The sequence below is a fragment of the Pediculus humanus genome, genomic scaffold, assembly GCF_000006295.1.
Source record: "Pediculus humanus corporis 1103172108307 genomic scaffold, whole genome shotgun sequence".
NCBI lineage: Eukaryota > Metazoa > Arthropoda > Insecta > Psocodea > Pediculidae > Pediculus > Pediculus humanus.
Genome location: NW_002987876.1, coordinates 1 through 19,881, shown reverse-complemented (window position 1 = coordinate 19,881; position 19,881 = coordinate 1). Strand labels below are relative to the sequence as shown.

General features: G+C 28.9%; 1 protein-coding gene across 1 annotated transcript; it reads right to left on the bottom strand.

Annotated features, from left to right (window-relative positions):
• Positions 1-9,102: 9,102 nt before the first annotated feature.
• On the bottom strand, positions 9,103-10,827 carry Phum_PHUM577890 (uncharacterized protein; the record flags this gene model as incomplete). Its single annotated transcript, XM_002432191.1, is given in 4 exon segments — positions 9,103-9,116; positions 9,992-10,530; positions 10,579-10,804; positions 10,821-10,827. 4 exon segments carry the CDS (start codon positions 10,825-10,827, stop codon positions 9,103-9,105), a joined length of 786 nt encoding a protein of 261 aa, XP_002432236.1.
• Positions 10,828-19,881: the final 9,054 nt, after the last annotated feature.

Sequence of the window (19,881 nt, the reverse complement as noted above, 5' to 3'; positions counted from 1 at the left end):
TCTCTCTCTCTTTCTCTCAATTTCTCTCTCACTCTCTCTCTCTCTCTTTTCCTTTTTTTTCTAATCCAAGCCAATAACAGAAATTACGCGGTGTAAAAAAAAAAAAAAAAAAATTATTGCCCACGGCCGTTGCCAATCAAAAAAATTGTGCGTGCGTGCGTGCGTGGGGGAGGGGGAGGTAGGGGGATGCGCGGGTGCGTAAACACACAAACAATCTTTTCCTTTCTTTCTTTCTTTTGTCGGTTTTTTCGACCCTCCAAAAAGGAATTTATTTATCGTTTGTTATTAAAAAGGTGAGATTTTCAAAAAAAAAATTTCCAACCCTTTTTTACTTAAGGTTTCCGTTACCGAAAAAGGTTTTTGTGTAAAAGAAAGCCGACATGTTTGTTTACTAATTTTTATTAAGCCTGAAAAACCTTTTTTTTTTTTTAAACCGAAACGAAATAATAATAATAATAATAATAAAATTGTGTAGCGAGTGGGAGGATCACGCGTGCTGTTGTTGTTGTTGCTGCCACTGCATTACGCATCAAAGCCAAAAAAAAAAAAATTTACGAAAATCGTTTTTAATAACGATTAATTACAACTCCGATTTCGCATTTAAAAAATTGCAAAATGGCGTCTAAAAAAAAATTTTTTTTTAAAATGATTTGATGCGTCGTCAATTGAAATGAATCATTTTTCTCATTAAAAAAAAAAAAAAAATCTGCCGAAAATGTTTTTAAAATTAATTTGTCAAATTTGTTTGTTTGTTTGTTTCCGGTCAAAAGTTTATACAACACGAGAGTTCATACGCAAAACAACAAAAACATTCTTTACAAATTTTTCCCCCTCCCCCCTCCCTCCCCTCAAACTATTAATAATTTCATTTTTCTTTTACATCGACGGCAAAAACTTTTTTTCTACTTCCACGTCTCGGGGAAAAAAAAAAAAAAAAAAATTAACAAAACTTTTCTGCTTTAATTAACAATTTTTTAAATTAATTAAATAAAAAATGTGATTTGAAATACATTATTTGTGGGGGGGGAGGTGATGAGGAGGGCGGCTGTGGGCGGAGGGAAGGGGAGGGACGAGAAAAGACGATGAGTAACGAAACGAAACGAAAAAATTTTTTTCAACCGCGAACGAAGCCACAAATCGGGGAAAAATTTTCCATTTTTTTTAACCGTTCGCGAACGTTTACAATTTTTTTGTCCTATCGAACAACCGAAGAAAATAATAATAATAATAATAATAATAATAATAATAATAATAATAATAATAATAATAATAATAATAATAAACCCGCGATATTTAAAATAAAAAAAAAAAAAAAATTTTCCAATTGGAAAAAGTTGGCATCCCTGATTTAAATAAATAAATAATTTTTTTTTTTTTAACTTTTTCGAAATGAATGAATGAAACTATAATAAATTTATAGAAGAAAAAAGTCTCCCCTTCCCTTCCCTTCCCTCCCCTCTCCTCCTCCTCTTTATGATTTCTGGTTTTTTATCTGGCAGCTAAACATTTTTGTTTACCTTTTTAACTTTTTTTTTTTTTTTTTACATCTGTTTTAGGTGTTCCCTTCATCATTCACAACGAACAAAAAACCAATCTCCCCCCCCCCTGCTCCCCCCTCTTTCCCTCCTCTCCCTCACTCCAAAGCCAAATCCAACTTAAACCTTTTCCTATTCTTTTCCCGACCTCAAAAACTAACAAATAATAATAATAATAATTAATGTTATATTTATTTAAAACGTTTTCGCTGACTTTTTATTACTTTTTTTTTTTTTTTTATTACTTCCGAAGAATTAAATAACAAAGAAAAAAAAATTTCAATATTTTTTTTTTTTTTTTTTACGTTTAACGTGTTTAAAAATAAATTTTTTAACTTTTCGAGAAGGGAGAAAACGTATTAAAAAAAAAGGGAGGCACGTGCTAATCACGATCACGTGGCATTAAGTAAAAAAAGACAGAAAAAAAAAATTCATAGAGAAATTTCTTTTTTTTCTTTCTTTCTTTCTTTTTTGTTAAAAAAGGTTTTTTTTTCGATTCGTTACGAATTTGTTTTTATTCAAAAAAAAGTGTATTTAGACAATAAAGCAATTACGTTAGGTAAATAATTGACCGATTAATGACACGTTTAAGTATAATATACACGATCGCGGCGTCGGCGGCGGCGGCGTTTTGTTTTAATACGCCCCTCCGCCATTTTTTCCCACAGCCTTATTCGAAAGTTTAAATAATCACGGTGAAAACCGCCTGCATCCCTTTTTCCCGCCATTTTGAATTTTTTAAAATATCACAGAACCGTTTCTTATGATAACGTAAACGACGTTATAAAACGCGACCAAAATAATAATAATAATAATAATAATAAAACCTCTATTTTATCAATTAAACGTTTTGTTAATATTCGTACAGGTACTACGAAATTCGCAATAACGAAATTAATAATAATAATGATAATGATGATAATAACGTCAAACTTGTCCTACTAACGTTTCCTTCGCAAAAAAAAGTTTACACGTCGTGCCAATTTTAATTGACGTTTTCTTACCAATTAAGTCCAGACCCGAAATTACATAAAATAATAAAATAAAAACAAACAAACAAGCAAACAAACAATGAAATGCGTCAAATGAAAGGCATTGTGTTTTTTAATAATAATAATAATAATTAAACTTTTTAGTATTCAATATGTCGTCGACTTTTACATTTTGAATATTACCAACGTAAAAATGATGATTCTTACACACCACCGACCCCACCACCATCACCACCGCAATACAAAAACAATAAAATGATTCCGTGCATTATAATAATGGCCCCCCTTCTTCCTTCCCCGTCCCTTCCCCCAAAAAAAAAAAAAATTAAGGTACTGAGATGGATAAAAGATGATGGCATTTTAACATCCACAATTTTTTTTTTTTAGAGATTTTGTTACTTGATAGTCTACCATCAGGGCCGCCATTTTCACCGCCACCATCACCACCACCGCCACCGCCTTTTCTAAACTCTAACTTTTTTAATTATTTAATTGGCTTGTAATAAATGAATTTAAAAAAAAAATTTTTTTTGTTTGATTTATGTACTGTAAATTCCCCCCCCCCCCGTTTGCTTCTCTTTTGGATTTATTAACTCCTACGTTTTAAAAACAATCTGAAAATTCGAATGTGATAAATTGTTCGGATGTTTATTTGTTTGTTTGTTTGTTTGTTTCTTTTTATTTTCAAAAAAAAAAAAAAAAAATAATAATCCCGACAAACGATTTGAAAGAAAATTAAAAACGAAAAAAAAAAAAACACATTCCTTACTTTCTTTTTTTCTCTCTCTCTCACTCCCCCTTTCTCCCTTTCTGTCCCTCTCCCTCTCTGATTTGATCGTTTAAATGCGTTAATTTAAAAAAAAATTTGTAAAAAGTTCACGGGGGCTGCACGTGTAATCAGACAACCGCAAATATTCAATCAAATTCCCATCGAAACGTTTTTTTTTTAAAATGGAATGGAGGGTTAAACAAAAAAAATCATGCGAAACAGTCAATTAAATTTCATTTTAAAAAACAAAACAAAAAAAGCTCGTGGCAGCAGCAGTAGCAGCAGCAGCTTTCAACGCACTTTGTTTTTTTCTTTTGTTTTCTCTCGACATTCCAGAGAGTAAGAAAATATGTATTTATACATATATTCTAAAAATAACATTTTTCTTTTCATCATCATCATCATCATCATCATCATCACCATCATTATTATTATTATTACTATTATTATTATCGCGATTTTCGTAATTAATTAAAAAAAAAAAACGATTATTTGTTTTCAATGAAAATTTTCCATTAAAAATTAAGCGTTATCACGGAGTTAGTTATCATCATTTATGTAAAAGTAATTTCCCCCCCCACCATTTCCCCCATTTCCCTCCCCTCACGAAATTTATCATCGCGTTATAAATCAACTATTACCACGTGTAAAATAAAAATTTTCGACATTTCCAAAAAAAAAAAAAAAAAATTAATTAACAACCTCAAAAAAATTATTTATTTGTTTTCGACATTTTCGGATTTAATTCTTTAAATACAACCGTTTGCTTTTGTCGTGGTTTTAGCGTTGAAAAAAAAAACCGCGATTCGATTTTAATTAAACGTTTTCCCTCCATCGTGTAAATAAATTTTTAACGTGTCCGTAACCCGTAAAGGAAAAATTTTTTGCCTTTTCCATTTGTTTAAATTTGTTTATCCGCTAAAAAAACAAAAACGCGCGTTATTAGTAACGGTTTTCAATAAGTAATGTTAATAATAATAATTCGACCATTCTAACCGTCGGATCACCATTGTACGAAAAAAAGAATATCGTGATATTCTTCGTTCATCCCTCACTTCCGGTTGGTTTTTTTTTTTTTAATTCCCCCGACGACATTTTCATTACGCCATGTTTTTTTTTATTTTTAGTTAAAGTAACGTGAAACGAACCGAACACCACTCCTACACTTTTTATTTTTTTTTTTTTAACATGGAGGGCAGAAAAAACCGACGCGACGTCAAAAACCGGAAGATTGGTTTTTTTTTTTTTCTCGATCTTCATCCATTTTAACTCGCGCAACGTCATCCTGACCCATTTCAAAACAGAAACGACACAAAAAAAAAAATTATGCATTTTCGGTTGTTTTTTTAAAACAAAAAACCTTGAATTTCATTCCACACACACAAAAAAAAAAAAAAAAAAAAACGTTTCGATTCATTCGTACAAACGAGAAAAAAGGGGAGGGAGGGAGGGAGAGAGAGAAAACAAACAAAAAAATTAAAAATTCTTGTCAGAACATCATCATCATCATTATCATCATCTTTCCACATACAATTTAACAGCTCACCCCACTATGTTTCAAATCTTCATGTTTGTGTATCGTCTGCTGAGAATAACAAAAACAAAACAAACAATTTCGTTTCCGTTTTCAATTAATTAATTACTGATATAAACGACTTTTTTGACTTCTTTTCATATCACATATAAATTAAAAACGTACTGATAACAACAACAACAACAATAATAATAATAATAATAAACATCATTAAAAAAAATTAATTTTCCAATAATTTCCTTTCCCTTTCCCCCCTCTCCCTCACCTCCTTTTCTACGCTACCAATACGACCGACGCCACCGCAATCGCCATCACGACAACAAAGACACATACACTACTCATTATTATTATTATTATTAATATAAATAAAACTAAACGCAAATAATAATAATAATAATCGAACAAAACGTACCTTTGGTACGAGGAATAAATAAAAACACACCGACTCGACTTTAAACAAATTACAAAAAAAAAAAAAAATTATTAATATTGATTTTTAATGATCGATTATTATTATGATTATGATTGATTTGATTGGTTGTCGTCGTCGTCGTCGTCGTCGTTCGACCAACCGGAAATATAACATCCAACCAACCAAACGGTTACCATATATACAACGACGACGACCACGATTCAGCAAAACATATAAACTGAATGATAAGCATGAGTTTCATTTAATCGTTTCCTATTCAATCGCAAGTGAGAAAGAAAGAGAGAAACAAACAAACAAACAAACAAACAAACGAAAAAAAAAAAAAAAAATTTGTACAAAAAAAGAGTACAAGACCAAAAGTGATTTTTTTTTTTGTCTATTTATGTCGGACTCGCACATCCGTCACGCGCGCGTTCATATTGGCGTGCTAATACTTTTTTTTTTTTTTTCCAATTCATTCAGGTTGAGAGATAGAATGAGAGGGATGTCGTATAAGAGAGACCCGTAATAATTATGTATTCAAACACTAATTTTTTATTGTTTTAAAAAAACAACATGTCGTCAAAGGTGTTTGTTTGAAATTATTTTTTAATTAAACCCCACATTTAATGACTTAAACGAAATCCTAATTTTTTTTACCAATGTCAGGGTGCGATACCATCCCGTAACAAAATGAAAAGGTTCGATTCGGGGAGGGGGGAGGGGTGGAAAAAAGGAAAAAGGATTATGTTAAACAAACGCGTCGGCATTTTTACTCTGACGTCAAACTCTCACGATTTGGTAAATTTTTAAAATAACTCAAAATTTTAACGAATTTTCGACAACGATAATGATAATGATGATGATGACGTTTGAGGAAAACCTTTTACAAATCCTTCGATTAAGAACCTCGTGTTCGAACAATAAGTATTTTTCAATCGCAAAAATTTTTCCATATTTCCCCCCCCTCTCTCTCTCTCTTTCACTCCTCTATCCCCCCACTCCCTCTCTCTCTCTTTCTCTCTTACTTCTCTATCCCCCACTTTCTCTCTCTCTTTCACTTTCACAATTTTTTTTTTTTTTTATTTACGAAGATGTATAACGTGTCAACCCGTGACAGTTTTTTTTTTCTGTTTTTTTTTTTTACAATATTCCTAAGTGTTATTTTTGCTTGCTCCCACGTCAAATTTTTTCATTCGTGTGTTATGTTTATTAAAAAAATTGATTGATTCGGGGAGAGGGAGGGAAGGGGAAAAGTAGTAATAATGATAATAATATCCGCCATAAACAAAAAAACAATGACGTTTTGTCACGTGCTCAAATGAGGTAAAGGAAGAAAAAATAATAAACGGGATGGTAACAATCGTCGTAAAAAAAAAAACGCAACTTCCTTGCAGATCGAACGAACGAACGAACGAACGTGCGAACGTGTGCTTTTTTCCCTCACTTTAACTTCCCGAACGTTTCTATTACGTTCAAAACGAACGAAAATCATTTAGAAAAAAAAAAAAAAAAAAATTTATTTCCTCCGACTTGAAAACTTAATTAAAAAAAAAAAAAAAATTTTTTTTCGACTTTTGTTTCGTCAATCGTTGACACATTTATTCAACCGTGTTTCCTTTCCGTATGTACAAAATAATATTAATAATATTAATAATAATAATAATAATAATAATAATAATAATAATAATAATGATGATGATGATGATAACGAGACATTTTCTAAAACGCACGCTTCCTATTTCTATTTTTCGAAAAGTTTTCAAACGTTTGTTCGTGATTAAAAACGAAAAACGATATTAAATCGATTGAAAAAAAAAAAAAATAATAATAATAATAATAATAATAATTTCCGCGGTAAATCAATCGTTTGAAAACGCAAAAAATTTCGCACGCTTTCTCGCCGTTTCTCTTAGACTTCAAATTCAAAAAAAAAAAAAAATTATAACCGTCACGTCGAACCGTCCGAACGGGGAAATTTTAAAAACGTGGAACTAAAAAAAAAAAAATAATGATAATAATAATAACGATCTCGAAATTTTTTAAAATAATGCTTAACGGAAATCTCGAACGATCGATCGATCGATCATAATGCAATCGAACGATTAAATCTAACGAACGCATTTTTGAATAAAAAAAAAAACTTATTTATAAATTTTTTTAAAAATAAGAAAACAAAATATCCGTGTCCGCGTTTGTATACGCGCGCGTGTTGTTGTTATTATTATTATTATTATTACTACTACCGTTTGTCGTTGTTTTCACGTGTTTCTAACTGTGACCAATTGGTTTTGAAGTAATAAATAAGATATTAAACGAAAGAAAATCGTTTTAGTTTTCTTTTTTTTAAATAAAAACAATTATGCAATTTACTTCGGTTTAAAATAAGGAGACGTTAACACTCTCGGTCTTTGAACAAAAAAAAAAAAATTACTTTAATAAATCGGTCGGGATACACGTTCGTTGACCCAAAACTTTTCAACAAAATAATAATTTGTCTGTCTCTCTGTGTTTGAACGGTTTGAACGTTTGGAAATTGCAAAAAAAAAAACCTTTTTCAAATCGTACCGTTCGTTCGTTCGTTCGTTTAAATAATGAAAAACGTTCGGAACGAATCTCGCTTACCGCAACGTTAAGAAAAAAAAAAAAAAAATTATTTTAATAAGCCTGAGGGAGAGAAGAAAAAATCCCAAACGAAAAAAATTTTTATTTACGAATTTTTCGGGAACGTGCTGGAAGGTAGAAAGATAGAGAGAGAGAGAGAGAGAGAGAGATGAGCAAGAAGAAAAGACAATGGGATTTTAATCGAAACGTTCATTCCCCAACTTTCCATTCCAGACTCTTATAATGACGTACGCACGCACGCACACGCACACGAACAAATTCAAACGTTATAAATAAAAACAAAACATAATAAATTTTAATATTTCCTCATTTCTCCCCCCCCTCCCTCCCCCCAGTCACTCTTCCTACGGTGTATTTTTTGATTGAACGATTCGTTTCGATGTTAAACGAGAAAAAAAAACGAAAATGAAAATGAAAATGACCACGAAACACGACACGCATGAATGAATACATTCATTCTATGAATGAAAATTTTAAACTGTGTGTGAATGAATCTCCTTTTTTTTTTTTTAATTTTACATCAAATCTCCATTTCTCTTATTATTATTCGAAACTTATGTTTTTCATCTCGAATATTTTTTTTTTTTTTTTTTTAAACGATCAATGAAAAGTTTTCAACCACCATCTTTTTATGATGTTTGAGAGAAAGAGAGAGAGAGAGGGGGGGGAGAGAGGCCGATGATTCCTTCTCCTCCTCCTCCTCCTTTTGTAATAATTATATTTCCAGAAATGTTTAGTCGTGACTAAATTGTTAAATTGGTTATTGAATCGACACACGTGCATCAACACGGATGCTATTGTAGAAATATACAATTTACGACAAAATTTTATTTTTACCTCAGTTTTTAACCTCACCGAGATCGGAGTGGGGACGGGGGAGGAGGGGAGGGGAGAAACAATTTTAGACAAAGTAAAAATATAATTAAAAATAAAAAATTCAAACCGCAAATATTAGAAAAAAATAATAAAAATGTCGGAAAACCTAAACGATTTCGGTTTGAAACGACGTACCTATTTACGATTCAAATGAAGCGTGCCATTTTATACACGACACGGTTTCGAAACAAAACAAAAACAAAAACAAATTAATAGCGCCACTACTTTTTTTTTGTTGGGGGGAGGCGGGAGGGGTGGTAGCACATAAAAAAATAACGCAATAATTACAGCTGTCGTTTTTTTGCACCCGGAAAACCTAAAGTAAGTGTAAACAATCGATGACGGATTGTTTTTATTTTTCATTCATTCGAATCTCATATTTAAAACAAATCAATTAAAAAAGAAAAAATGAAAAGTTTCGTACGTTGGAACTGAAAATTGAGCGGGGGAATAAAATGGCGGCAACGTGTCGGACACAAAAATCAGACAAAAAAAAAAAAACAATGAAAACGCGTAAACGGATAAATCGAATGATGATGGCGATGATGATAATGATAAGAATAACATCATTTTAAAATTTTTTTGTATAAAAATCAATTTTTTAACAAACAAACAAACAAACAAACAAACAGACAAACAGGCAAACAACGCACGTACACTTGGCTCGGTTGCGCGCGTGCAACCAAAAGCAAAAAAAAAAATCAAATCAAAAACTTGAAACTTTACCATTTCCCCCCTCCCCCTACCCCAAGAAAAAAAACTACTTTTTTTCTCCTTTTACTTTCGGATAAAAATTTAAAAATTTTCAAACAAACAAACAAACAAAAACAATAAAAATCAATTTTACGACAATTTTTTTTTTTACAAAGCCATCCGAAAAAATAAAAAAATTTTTTTTGATTCAATTTTCCTGCAACGAACTTTTTCCCCAACGAAATGTTAAAACAAAAATTCTCGTAGCAAATCTTACCAACATGCGAAAAAAAAAAAAAAAAAAAAACATTTTTAAACCTTTAACGAGTGAAGCTTTTCGAGTGTTTTTGTGTTTTTTCGACAATAAAAAAAAAAAGTAATAAATAATTTAATCGAGAAAAATAAATATAAAAAAAAAAAGATTCTAAAAAAACGTGGCGGTAGATTTTTTTTTTTTTTTTTTCCATTACCGATTTCAATAGTCCAATAAATAAATAAAATTTACTTTCTCGATTAAATAAATAAATAATAATAATAATAATGATTTAATCTTACCTTTTGGTCCTTGGCAGGTGCAACAATTTTTCCGGTTTCCGGAATTTTCCTTCGATGGTTTCTTATCATCGTTTTCCAATTTCGTTGTCGAAAACGTGAAATCGACTTTCGACGTCGTGTCGTTAGAAAAGCTTGTTTCCTCTTCGATTTGTGAGGGTTCCTTTCTCGTAAGATTACCACCATTCGTTTTACGATTGAAATAAGCACCGATGGAATGTCGCCTTCCACTTTGGAAAAAATTACCATTTTGATTCGAGTTGTTATAGTATCGATCCGCGTCCGTGGATGATGGTATCACATCATCTTGTACGAGATCAATTTGTTTATGAGATCGAGAAGTTGTATTGACTACGTCGTTTGTCGACAGTCCAAATGTTTTACCCGTGCTCGCATTTCTATTGTGATGTTTTTTAGGCGAATGAGACATTTGTTGAATCGATGGTGCTATGTCCGATGGTCTAGGCATTCCCAAAACGAACATTTGCGTTTGTATTGGATTTTCAAAATTGTTTGTTTGAAGCAACGAACGAAAACTCCTTCTGAAAGCACTATCTAACGTCGGCATCGTCGTCGTCGTCGTCGTCGACGATTTCGACGTAGAATTTGTCGTTGTTGAATTCATATTGTTCGTGCTCGACGGTAACACCGAATAACGTTCACCTTTTTTATTTTTATTCGACGATGAATTATTTGCCGATGCCGACGATGAGCCAGTGCCCATTCTAACGTGTTTCCTTATTAATGAAAATCTTCCCCCTCGATTACCCACGCTCGAGGTCGTTCCTCCGGGAATGGTAAAATAGGAAGGATTATCTGAAATCAATAACACGTTTCATTATAAGAAAAAAAAAAAAACTCTTTTATAACAAGTGATCGTTTTCCCCCCCCCCTTCCCTCCTCCCTCCCCCTTCTTCCCTTCCCCTTTCCTCAATTACGTTCACCGTAAAAAAAAAATAAAAAAAAAAAAAAAATCATTTTTCTTATTTTTTTTTTTTTCTTTCTTTCTTTCTTTCTTTCTATTGAAATTTTAAACAAGTAAACTTTTAAAAAAATTTTTTTTTTTTTTTCAAAATAGAAAAAGTTTTAAAATATTAATTTAATAATATTAATATGCCGTCAGAATCATTTTCTTAAATTCTAAACAAAAAAAAAAAAAAAAAAAAAAAAAAGAAAATTTCGTTATTAAATAAAAAAATTTTTTTTTTTCCTCCTGCACGAAAAAAATAAAAAAACTCAAAAACAAACAAACAAACGAAAAAAAAAATTAAACGAATAGAATTTAATATTATTATCATTTTCGTTTTTTTTTCGATTCCATAATTCGTTTAACCGAATTCAATTAACGAAACTCAAGCTACTATTTTTTGTTCTCTTTCTCTCCAGGCAATCCTCTTTCTTCCCTTTCAATTCCCGATACCGCCGCATCCATTCACGTATATATATTATTATAATATTGTAATTAAATACCTACCTGCTACCATCAATGCAGTTTTCGGCATTAAAAAAAAAAAAAAAAAAGGTGTATCTACTTTTTTTAATCGAATTACGACACCTTTAACATCGTTCTATATTGTATAGTAAAACGATAGTCAGTCTATAAATTCCCCCGGTCATGTACGACAAAAAAAAAAATAATAATAATAATAAAATAGAAAGAAAAAGAAAAAGAAAAAATCACTTGTTATCCTTACTTGTCGAATACTTTGCTAAGAATGAAACATAAGACAGTATTTTATTATACAAGGGATAGGAGGATAAAATGATTTACAATGCACCCGAATCATCATCGTTATAATTCACCATGTTTAGCTTACGTAAAATGATTTCAAATTAAAAAATTGTATGTCCGTGTACGTATATACATACATTCTATTGAATTATTTAATTTCAGGGTCACAAACACACACACACAATATGAATGAATTGGTAAGGGTGAAAAGTGCCGAACGGTCTGAGGTTATCACGTGTATCATTTAGAAAAAAAATAATAATAATAATAATTTGTGTGTGTGTGTGATGTGGGATACGGATTGGATTCGGTGAAAACTTTTCTTTCGAGACAAAAAAAAAAAAAATGGTGGAAACGTATGGATGGAAAACTTTTGCTAGATAAATAATAAATTTAAAAGGACTCTCCTGACCTATTTTTTTGTTCTGTACGTTGGTGACACGTTCATTCCAATGAACGATGAGTTTTTACACATCCTCCTTTTCGCTTAGAGAAAAATAAAAATCAATTTCAATAAACGGAAATGAAATTTACGACCCTTTTTTTTTTAATAATATTAATAATAATAATAGTAGAAAATGTAAATAAATCGTTTCGAGAGAGAGAGAGAGAAAAAAAAAATAATAATAACGAAGTGTTGTCATCATGTGTCATTCTTTTCTCATTATTTCCTTTCGTCATTTCTTTCATTATTGTCATTAGAAAAAAAAAAATGAAGTTTTTTGTTATTGAAAACAATTTCTTCTTTTCTTTCTGGAAAATATTTCTCCAGATTTTTATTCACCCTTTCATCCGCCAACCCCCGGTAAAAATAAAATAAAATATTTGCATATTTAAAAAAAAAAAAAAAACAGGTAAAATATTTTTCTTTTTGAATTTGACAGGAAGTTAAAAGGAACTAACTAACGGATGTACATGAAATACGTCAAGGACGTTTACAAACGTGTACAAAACGGAAACGATGAATTCGACTAAAATTTTTTCTATTTTCTCTCTCTCTCTCTCTCTCACTCTTCGTTTTCAAAACAAAATTTTTTTTTTTTTTTAACAGTCCGCCATTGACAAACGACAATTGTAATAATAATAATAATAATAAAAATTAACGAAACAAAAGAAGAGAAAAAAAAAATCGTGGAAAGAGAGAAATGAAAGAAATCTAAAACCACGAAGGGTGTAAATAAATAAAAAAAAAAAATTTTTTTTTTTTTTTTAAATTTCTAAACACGTATTCCTCCTACAAAACGGTTATGGAATGAAAAAATAATAATGATGATGATGATGATGATAATTATTTAAGTTTAAATATTTAATAGGTAAGTTTATAGGAAAAAACGACTTGCACGCACGCACGCACGAAAATCCGAAGATTTTGATTAGAAAACAAAAAAAAAAATTTTTTTTCGATTTATCGATTTGACGCCATTTTAAAAAATTAATGGATGAAATCATTTCTTTTTATATAACGGTAGATAATTCGATTAATCAAAAAAAAAAAAAAAAAAAAAAAAACATTTTATTCACTTATTATTTATTCGGTTTAATGTTTTTTTCAAAGGGATTTGAACAACCGAACAACCAAACAACCAATTTATTCCCTTTTTCTTTTTATTGAGCCTGATAAACTAAGAAAGGAAAATTCGTAATTATCAAATAATGACTAATGAAATATTAACGAGACGGGGGGAGAAGGGGAGAGGGGGGGGGAAAGAAACGATTTTTCCTGGAGAAAAGAAAAAACATTTTTAAAAATTAACAACTGTCGCGATGTGACAAAAACATTTTTTATTAAAAAATCTCATGGAAATCCATGGAAATAATAATAATAATAATAATAATAATAATAATAATAATTGAGGATTTTTTTTGTTTTTGTAAACGTCAAATGAATTTTTAAAGGGGTTAAAAGTGAAATGAAAAAATTCGTCGTTAAAAATCTACGAAAGTAACAAAAAAAAATAAAAATAAAAAGGCAAAGGGGAAAAGAGAGAGAGAGAGAGAAAAAGGTTGTTGGCGTTGGCGTTGGCGGAGTCGGCGACGGCGGTAAATACGTGAATAAAATACAAAACAACCGATTCGAAAAAGTTTTCAATAACGTTTTTTACCCTTTTTTTTTTTTTATCATCATCCCCCCTTTTATCATTGATGATTTAAAAAGATATCGTTTCGTTCTACGTGATTAAAACCTGAAAAAAAATAAAAACAACAACAACAACAACCAACAAACTCACCGAGTGCCATGACGGGTAGTAGTATCGATCAATATGTCGACAACAATGTCATACGACGATATAATTCAGGGACGTTTGCCTTTTTCGTACGATTTATTAACAATACTGACAGGAAATGACTTTTTTTTTTGTTTCAAAACCTTTTTTGGCGGTTGAATTCTCTGCGGAAAAACAAAACAAAAATTACGAATGCGTTAAAACAAAAAAAAAACATTTTTCGCGTTTCAAAAAAAAAAAAAAAAAATTATTTTTCTGGCAAATAAAAAATATTTTCGTCAAAAATTTAAAATTTTGTTTTTGTTTTTCTTTTTAAATTCAAGGTTTCCTTTTTGTGTTTTTTTATTTTTAGAAAAAAATTAAACGAGATTAACCTTTGAAAAATTTCGTTTGTTTTTTTTTTTTTTTTTTATACGTTATTTCAGTCTAATAAATTTTTGTCGCATATTTGCAAAAATTTTGTCGACAACTTAACAAAATTAAAAAAATTTATTTTATCCTAATCGAAATTTGGAAATTTTTTTTAAGAAAAAACATATTTATGTTTAAAACATAATTAATGTTGTCATTTCTTATTAACGATCGATTAATGTGAATTATTTTCGTCGTCTGCTTTTAACCGTCTTAATAATTTATTTAAATTTATAATTATATCGTTCGATTAAGTTAAAAAAAAAAAAACTTTAAATTTTTAGAGAGAGAGAGAGAGAAATTTTCGAAAACTTACCCTCATAATGTTGTTACTACCATCGAAGCAAACATTCAAAATTTTTTCTGACGTTAAAATAAACACAAAAACACGCACGAATTTAAATAATAATAATAATAATGTTTTTGACCGTTTCGAATTAAAACCGTTTTTTTTTTTTTTAAATAAAATAAAATAAAAAATAAAAAACTATTCACTTGTAAAAACGCACACAACGAACACACTAAAGACTAAATAATATCCGGACTGTAGGAATAATGATCTAAATGACACATAATGCACGATCAACTGAATGTTAACTTTTGTTGTAACTCATATTGGCACGATAGTGCAGGCTGTCAATCCAATACACAAAAGAGAGCGACGGAAATGGGGCGGATTGCGGGTTTTCAAAATCGAGGGGGACTCACTCACTCTCACATAAGAGAGAGAGAGAAAGAGCCCAGCTTCGTTAGAGGATCGCAGGCGCGTTTATATATTTCATCTATTTCTATTTGAGACGGAATTTTTTTTTTTCTTTTCCCCTTACTCCTCCTCCTCCTCCTACTCCTTCTCTTCTTATTCTTTTTCTTATTGCATTTCTATTTTAATTTAGTAGCAGCCTAAAAAAAAAAAAAAAAAAAAATTTCCAATCAAATTATTTTAAAAACAATTTAAAAAAAAAAAAAAAGTTTTATTGAAATTACATTGATGATTACTCAACCATCCATTTCATTTTAAAAATAGTTTTCGAATAAATAAAAACATTTTTAGCGAATTCACATTGAAAATTCGTCGCCCCTCCCACTTTCTCAAAATACATAATAAAACCTTCGCCATTTTTTTTTTTTATTTATTAAAACGACAAATTTTCCGTTACTTTTTTTTTCTTAACGTACGATGATAATTCACGCGTGTGTTAAACTATAATAAATAAATAAATAAATAATATTTCAATTAAATAAACATGTGTGATATAAAGAAGAGTATTTCTCTTGCACAACCCTATCAGAAAAAAACAAAAACTGTCAATTATATAATTTTATGTTGTGTTGCCTCGTTTGCGAGTTCAATAAAAATTTAAATTTAAATTTAAATTGTAATTTTTATTAAAAGTCCTATAAACGTGAGGTCGTAATTTCGCACGGCGTAATTGTTAATAAAAAAAAAAAAAATTCTGTCTAAAAAATTCTCGCCTACGTTTTTTCAATTAGATTTTATGGCAATGCTTAATAAAACGACAAAATGACTATACGATAAATCGTAATATTCTTGTTTGTTTGTTTGTTTGTTCGTTTGTTGTTTTTTTAATTTTTACGTTACGTCGTACGTTAACCTTGAACGTGATAAACGTATTTTTTTTCTTTTTTACTTTCATTTACGCCTGTTACCAATTGAAATAAATAATAATAATAATAATAAAAACTCGTTTCCTTCTTGCAAAATTTTACACTTACTTTTTTTTTTTTAAAAGGAATTTCGCAATGGATCGGACCATGATGGTGTCAAGAACAATTATTACTTTCTCTTACTTATAAGCTTTTCCGTTCTATTGAATTCCCAGTGAAAAAATTCTGAAAAAAAAAGTAAATAAATTTAATTTTTTTCAACTTTTTACAATAAAAAAAAAAAATAATAATAATATTTACGTAACGTATTATTATAATAAGCATTGCGTAATTCTAAATAAATAATAATAATAATAATAAAACAATTTCGAATGTAAAAAAAAAAAAAAATTGATTTGATTCAAAACGTGAAAAAAAACGTTTTCGCGAGAAAGAAAACAAAAAAAATTAATTAATATCAGAAAATTAATAAAAATATAAAATAAACTCATTTAATTTTTTTTTTTTTTTTTTTTTGATAATAACGTGGAAGGGGAAGAAAAAGAAAAAGAAAAAGAAGAAGGAAAAGGAAAAAACTCGAACGAACGGATAAAGTTTTTCCGTAGAATTAAATTTAAAAAAAAAAAAAAAAAAAAAAAAAAAAACGTATTAAAAAACTTTTAAAAACCGTAAACGTTTATATTTAAACGATTTTTTTTTTATTTACTTTTTCCCCCCCTTTCTCCCCCTCCCCTTTCCTCCTCCTCTCCCCTCTTGCCCCCCAACAAACCCCCCCCCCAAAATAAAAAATCCATGTATCGTATATATGAATTCTTAGTATTAATAAACTTCAAATTATTTTTCGAATGGAAATAACAATTTTTTTTGTTTTTATCAATCAATCAATCATTCATTCATTCATTCATTCATTCATTCATTCATTCATTATTATTATTATTGTTAATCACCACGAAACCAATCTCGGAAATTTTAACAAAAAAAAAAGTTCATGAATATAAAAAAAAACTCTTTCCCACTCACACACACACACACACTAAACAAAAGATTATTAAAAACGTTCGAAAATTTTTATTTTTCAAATCGAACGTGATAGAAGAATCCGTTCGAAAGTACGGACGTTTTTTATTTCTTAATTAAAAATATTTTTTTAAAAAACTTTTCCAGATTTTTTTTTAAATTAATTGAAATCGAAATCGTCATATCGATAAAAATTTCTCCCTTATAATAATAATAGTAATCGATTTTTTCCCTCCCCCCGATCGGGAACCTATTAATAATTGAAAATAATAATAATGATGATGATAATAAATATTTGCAAATTTAATAAATAAATAAATAAAATCGTTTAAAAATATAGAATAAATTAATATATATATGCTATTTTTTGGGTTATCGATCTAAAGTTTTTTTTTTCATCTGGTCTAAACCACTGGATGGCGTCGCAAACTTAAAACTTGCTCAACGAGGCAAGCAGGGAACCCAGGCAAGAGAACGAAGCACAGTCGCACTTTGCCCGGGTCGTGATTTGTATTACTTTTTTTTTTTTTTTTAAAACCTAAAAAATCTATCATATTAATATATATATATATATTATTTTTTTTAATATATATATTATAGTTTTTTTTTATTATTATAAAATCTATCGGAATAATAATAATAATAGTACGAACGAACGAACGAACGATATGAGTGCCATTGATAACATACTTAATTTTAAAAAAGACGAAGAAGATTTTTATGCTATACTCGGATGCGATGAACAGTCAACGGTAAGTTTAAACATTTTTTTTTTTTTCGAACAAAAAAAAAAACAAAAAAAAATTTTAAATTTTGACGAAAAAGGCGGGAAAATAATACGCGACAAAAATTATTATTATCATCATTTTTTTTTTGCTAAGTGAAAAACTAACGTGAAAAACTATTTACGCTTTTGTTACTCTTAACCAGTCATTAAAAACCGATATTTATTATTATTATTATTATTATTATTATTATTATTATTATTATTATTAATTTAGTATAAAATATTATTAAATAATAATAATAATAATAATAATAATAATAATAATAATAATAATAATAATAATAATAATAATAATATTTTATTACATAATTAAATTTATTAGAAAAAATTTAAAATTTTTTCTTTTTTATTAAAAAAATTCGTTTTCGTTTTAAAAATCCCTCAGTTTTTTTTTCTTTTTTTTTTTTTTGACGGGGGGAGGGGGGTAAGCGCACGAATTTTACCGCCATCGCCGATTCTACCGCCGAAATTAATTCCCGAATTAAATTTTAAATTTTTTTTTTTTTCGGCAATGGAAATTTTTTTGGTAAACATAAAATTTTCTTTTGACGTAACTACGATTTAAAAAAAAAAAATTAATTAAAAATTATTTTACGTACTGAAAGGGTAATAATTCATTCATTCATTCATTCATTCATTCATTCAATCACTCATTCATTTTGTTTTTTTTTTTGCCTTTTTCGTAAGCGATTCAATTTATTCGGATTCGAATATTTAAAATTTAATTAATTAATACGTCATTAAAACAACCTTTTGAAAATAAAGTAAAAAACCAGTTTAGTTTTTCCAAAGTGACCGCGACGACGTGTACCTGATTGAAAATAAACAAACGGGAAAAACGTGGAAGAAGAAAAATTATCAATGACGATTATAACAACAAACGAAAAACAAAATAATAATAATAATTCATCATTGTTAAGAAAAATTTTCCTTCTCGTATTCTGAGAATACCCACGTTTAAAAAATTCTTAAAAGAAAATCGATTACAAAACCCCAAATGTTAATTCGATATATCGATCGATTAAATCGATTATTGATTTTTCCCCCCCAAAAAAAAAAAAAAATTAAAAATTTTAATTAGTAAGTACGCAACTTTAAAATATCGAATTAAATAATAATAATAATTAAAAATTTATGTACTGACCGTTGGAAAGAGTTTTGATTTAAAATAATAATGATAATGTTTATAATTATGTCGGAAAATTGAAAATTTTACAGGGAGGAACTTAGGTTTCAAAAAAAAAAAAAAAAAACCGCGTAAAAAGATTTTCCCTAATGTTTTTGTGGTTTTTGCGGATTTCATTTAAAATATCCAAAATTAAAATTTTTCCGACAGGAGAAAATAAAATGATAATAATAATGATTTTTTTAATAACCTTTTAAAAGGTTTTGAAAAAAAAAAAAATCATTTTTAAAATTTATTTTCAAGCCGTGCAATTAAAAAAAAACACTTTTAAAAAAACCTTTTTTTTTTTTTTAAAAGAGAAAAATTATTTTCTTTTCAGCTTTGTTATTAAAATAACAACAAAAAGAAAAGAAAAGAGAAAACGAAAAAAAAAAAAATTAATATAATAAAAAATAACTGCCACGCATTTTTTTTTTTTTTTTAACGACTTGTGCAAATGTTTTTTCTTTTTTTTTTAAATGAAAAAGCGTCCCGGGCGGGGGGGGGAAAAGGCTTTAAGGTTTAAAAAATTAAAATGCCTTCAAACGTCTTTTTCTTTTTTTTTTTCTCGCAAGTTATAAAAAATGATCCGCAACGTTGTCGAGGAGTATAAAAAAAAAAAATAACACGGCATTATTATTTATGGTTAAAAACATCTCTTGAGATATAAAAAGATAAATTGTTGTTGTTGTTGTTGTGGTTGTTTTGGTAAATAATCGATCGTAAACAAACGAATTTACGTCACGGACATAATATTACTCGAGTAAATGAACTATCAAAATTTAAGTTTGTTTTACCCACCACCCACCCCCTCCCCACTCTTCCCTCCCACTCTCAGAAAATGTTTGCTAACTTAAAGATACAGGAAAATTTCAACCCATCGGAAAATCGATCGATATTTTAATTATTAGTAATCGAAAATCATTCCGG